Source organism: Bombina bombina, chromosome 6, assembly GCF_027579735.1.
Source record: "Bombina bombina isolate aBomBom1 chromosome 6, aBomBom1.pri, whole genome shotgun sequence".
Taxonomy (NCBI): domain Eukaryota; kingdom Metazoa; phylum Chordata; class Amphibia; order Anura; family Bombinatoridae; genus Bombina; species Bombina bombina.
The window spans coordinates 69618035-69622430 of record NC_069504.1 but is presented as its reverse complement, the minus strand read 5'-3'; the positions used below and the strand labels follow the sequence as shown (position 1 = coordinate 69622430).

General features: G+C 43.7%; 1 protein-coding gene across 1 annotated transcript; it reads left to right on the top strand.

The window, feature by feature from the left end:
* Nucleotides 1-1022: 1022 nt before the first annotated feature.
* LOC128664965 (folate receptor beta-like) lies at nt 1023-1799 on the top strand. Its single transcript, XM_053719752.1, has one exon. It carries the CDS (start codon nt 1053-1055, stop codon nt 1785-1787), a length of 735 nt encoding a protein of 244 aa, XP_053575727.1. The 5' UTR covers nt 1023-1052; the 3' UTR covers nt 1788-1799.
* The last annotated feature ends 2597 nt before the right edge of the window (nt 1800-4396 follow it).

Below are 4396 nucleotides of genomic sequence, written 5' to 3'. Positions count from 1 at the left end.
TACATGTCTCTGAAGTGCTGCCCGTCATGCCTGTAAGTGGAAGAAGAAAAACTGCTAAGCATGGCCACTGTATTACCTTACAGCAAAGGACGTACATCCATATTAAGAGAAAATTCTGGCCGTGAATGTTGTACCCCGCAGGAAATTTCATACTTCACTCAATGCATAAACTTTTCCAAAGTGACAAAAAAGTTATTTGACCTTTTGCCCTTCCCAGTCAAGTACCTTGAAATATGAAATATAATTTTTAAACAATTTAGGGCCAGTTTACGAGTTGGTGCGCTAACAGTTACGCACAAGGGAAAAGGGGTTTATCGCAGGTGAATGTACGTGTCGGGTTTATCGTTTGTAATACAAGTTGAAACTAAATGTGAATTCATGAACGCAATCGTGATTTACACTAGAATGATTAATGTGCCCTTAGAGCTCTGGTTAACTCTTTCACCAAACAAAAAAGTGCCACAAACACATCAAAAATATATTAAAAAGAAAAGTTACACTTTGGCTTTTTGTACTTTTAATTGAAAAATTGAGAAAGCAACAGAAGGGAGAGAGCAAAACAGAGGGGAGAAAGCAAAAGAAAAGAGGGGGAAAGAGAGAGCAAAAGATCAGGTGGGAGAGAGAGCGAAAGAGGGGGAAAGAGAGGGCAAAAAAGAGCACAAAAGAGGGGGGAGAGAGATAGCAAAAGAGAGTGGGGGAGAGAGAGCAAAAGAGAGGGAGGGGGAGAGAGCAAAAGAGAGGAGGAGAGAGAAAGAGAGCAAAAGAGAGGAGGAGAGAGAGAGCAAAAGAGAGGGGGAGAGAGAGAGCAAAAGAGAGGGGGAGAGAGAGCAAAAGAGAAGGGGAAGAGAGCAAATAGAGGGGGAGAGAGAGCAAAAGCGAGTGAGAGAGTGTTTAAAATAGAGGGAGAGGACATCTAAGGAGTTTAGGGCAATTTTACTCTTCAGCAGATTCGTTTTTGGATAAAAAGCTCAGTAATTCATGTAAAAAACTCACTGGGAAATCTGTCATTTTGTAGCTTTTTCTGTTTGTGAACAAACATCCTAACCAGAGCCATGCTCCGCCTGTTTGTCCTATTAGCCTGTGCGCTGCTGCCTGCCTGCGCAGAAGTCAACTACATGGACCTCTGTATGGATGGAAAGCACCAGAAAACTGATCCAGGGCCTGAGGACAGTCTGCACGGTCAGTGCAAACCCTGGAAGGACAAATCCTGCTGCACAGCGGAGACCAGCCTGGGGGCCCACACTGACAAGTACACTCTGTACAATTTCAACTGGGACCACTGTGGCATCATGACTCCCGAGTGCAAGAAGCATTTCATCCAGGACACCTGCTTTATCGAGTGCTCCCCTAACCTAGGTCCCTGGATACAGAAGGTGGAGAGCTCCTGGCAGAATGAGCGTATTCAGTTTGCGCCCATTTGCAAAGAGGACTGTGAGACCTGGTATGAAGACTGCAAACAGGACTACACGTGTATGGAGAACTGGCATAAGGGCTGGAACTGGACCACTAGAACAAACCAGTGCCCCAATGGAAAGACTTGCAGGAAGGTCACTGAGGTTTTCCCAACGTCCAAAGATTTTTGTGAGAAATTATGGAGCAATTCCTACAAGTACACAACTCTGACCCAGAGCAGCGGGCAGTGCCTGCAGATGTGGTTTAATGCCACCAATGGAAACCCAAATGTCAAAGTAGCAAAACACTACGCGGACATCCTGAACTCCGGTGAAAGTGTCCGCCTCGGCCTGCTGCTTGTCCTGGCATCTCTCTGCCTGCAGTGGGCGCTATAAACTTGCCTTCACTCCCAGACAAGCTGCACAGCCCTCTCTTGGCTCCTGCGTTAGACAAACACATATAACACAGCAGCGCTGTCTGCTAGCCTGGAATAAAACTGCAGAAGCTATTGCCCCTGGAGGACCCATGACCCCTGTACTCTGGCTTCTTGCTGGCATCCTAAAGTAAAGGCCGATATTGTTATTCCTATGTCTGTTTTCAAGCTCCATCTTCTGTTGTGAGGTACATAGAGCTCCTCTGAAACCTCAGTATCACAAGTCTACAGAGGAGGACAGAACCACAAAGTGCCCTGAATCTGGGTCATAATGAGTCTGAGACACAGGAGAGGGGCTGACTGGGGAAATACACCTGTTTATTACATACTCTTGTTCTTCTGCACAGGAATCTTACGGGGATATAAAGGAGGATTTGGTCACTAATGGGTCTTACCCAATGGGGTGAAAATGAGCCCTGATTGATGGACAAGGAAGTGTTTTAAAAAAGAGACATCACTCTAGTGACTTGTTCATGTAAAGGATGCTGGGACTTTGGGTATTTACAGGATTAGGTGCAGGGCACATTCTCTCTACTACTTTTTTAGATTTGCTTAATTTTATTTAACAAAAATGTTTGAGTAGGAACCACCTCCTACAGCTCTGTCACACTCACTGTGCTAATGTGCCCACAGGCACCAACATCATTCTACACTAACCACCTCCTACAGCTCTGTCACACTCACTGTGCTAATGTGCCCACAGGCACCAACATCATACTACACTAATCACCTCCTACAGCTCTGTCACACTCACTGTGCTAATGTGCCCACAGGCACCAATGTCATTCTACACTAACCACCTCCTACAGCTCTGTCACACTCACTGTGCTAATGTGCCCACAGGCACCAACATCATACTACACTAACCACCTCCTACAGCTCTGTCACACTCACTGTGCTAATGTGCCCACAGGCACCAACGTCATTCTACACTAACCACCTCCTACAGCTCTGTCACACTCACTGTGCTAATGTGCCCACAGGCACCAACGTCATTCTAAGTGCACATTCCTAAACTTGTCAAGGCTTACTCTTTAACAAAGGATGTCAAGAGAACTAAAAAATGATGATCGGTAAATTGGAAACTTTTTTAGAAATTGTGTTTTCTGGGTTAGATTTAACATCTTTGTCTTCTCATTTCAAATTTTAAATATTTTTGCTATATAAATACCTCCAGTTTTCTGTGAAGTGTTCTAAATATACATTTTACTGTTGCAGCAAATGGTGTCCAGAGCTCTATCCTTAATATTAAAAACTTTGTTTTTTGCACCTGTACAGTGGGTCACTAGAAAGATTTGCAGTGAAGGATTCTGTGCAAGTTTTTTTAGACTTCTGAACCCTCCTTGTCTCATGACTCACCAGCTGTCCAATACAAGTAAAATGATCTTATTAAACCTGAAAAAAAAAAAAAAAAAAAAAAAGAGAGAGGGAGAGAGAGGAAAAAAAGAGGGGGGAAAGAGCAAAAAAGAGGGGAGAGAGAGCAAAAGAGAGGGGGAGAGAAAGAGAGCAAACGAGAGGGGAGAGAGAAAGAGAGCAAAAGAGAGGGGGGAGAGAGAGAGCAAAAGAGGGGGAGAGAGAGCAAAAATGAGGGGAGAGAGCAAAAGAGGGGAGATAGAGAGCAAAAGAGGGGAGAGAGAGCAAAAAAGAGGGGGGAGAGAGTAAAAGAGAAGGGGAGGGAAAGAGAGCAAAAGAGAGGGGGGAGAGAGAGAACAAAAGAGGGGAAGAGAGAGCAAAAAAGAGGGAAGAGAGAGCAAAAGAGGGGGAAAGAGAGAGCAAAAGAGGGGAGGAGAGAGAGAGAGCAAAAGAGGGGGGAGAGATATAGCAAAATAGGGGAGAGAGAGCAAAAAAGTGGGGAGAAAGAGCAAAGAAGAGGGGAGAAAGAGCAAAATAGAGGGGGAGAGAGAAAGAGAGCAAAATAGAGGGGGAGAGAGAAAGAGAGCAAAAGAGAGGGGAGAGAGAGAGAGAGAGAGAGAGAGAGAGAGAGAGAGCAAAAGAGAGGGGAGAGAGAGAGAGCAAAAGAGGGGGAGAGAGAGTGCAAAATAGAGGGGGAGAGAGAGAGTGGAAAAAAGAGGTGGGAGAGAGAGAGAGCAAGGGGTGGGACCGCGGTACTTAAAAAAATTGGCCCATGTACACGGGCCTTAGGACTAGTATTTAATAAAGTGTAATACTGTGTAATAAAGTATTATACTGTGTAAATAGCTCACATTCCAATGTTCTGCACATAGAAGACTATGTTCTAGTATTTTATAAATAGATATTCCTATATATATATCTGTATAAATCTATAACTATGTATAATTATGTATATAAATATATACTGTATATATATATATATATAGACAGCAGGCAGGCCAGTACTCACGGTTAACATTAAATAGAACATATTACTCTAGGCAAAGAACATTAAAATGTGAAATATGTTAGAGCACTTAAAAATAAAAAAGCCGCCCAAAAAAAACCAAAAAAACATAGCCTACAATAAACTACCAATGGCCCTTAAAAGGGCCTCTTGTGAGGCATTGCCCCAAAGATATCAGCTCTTTTACCTGCAAAAAAAAATACAAACACCCC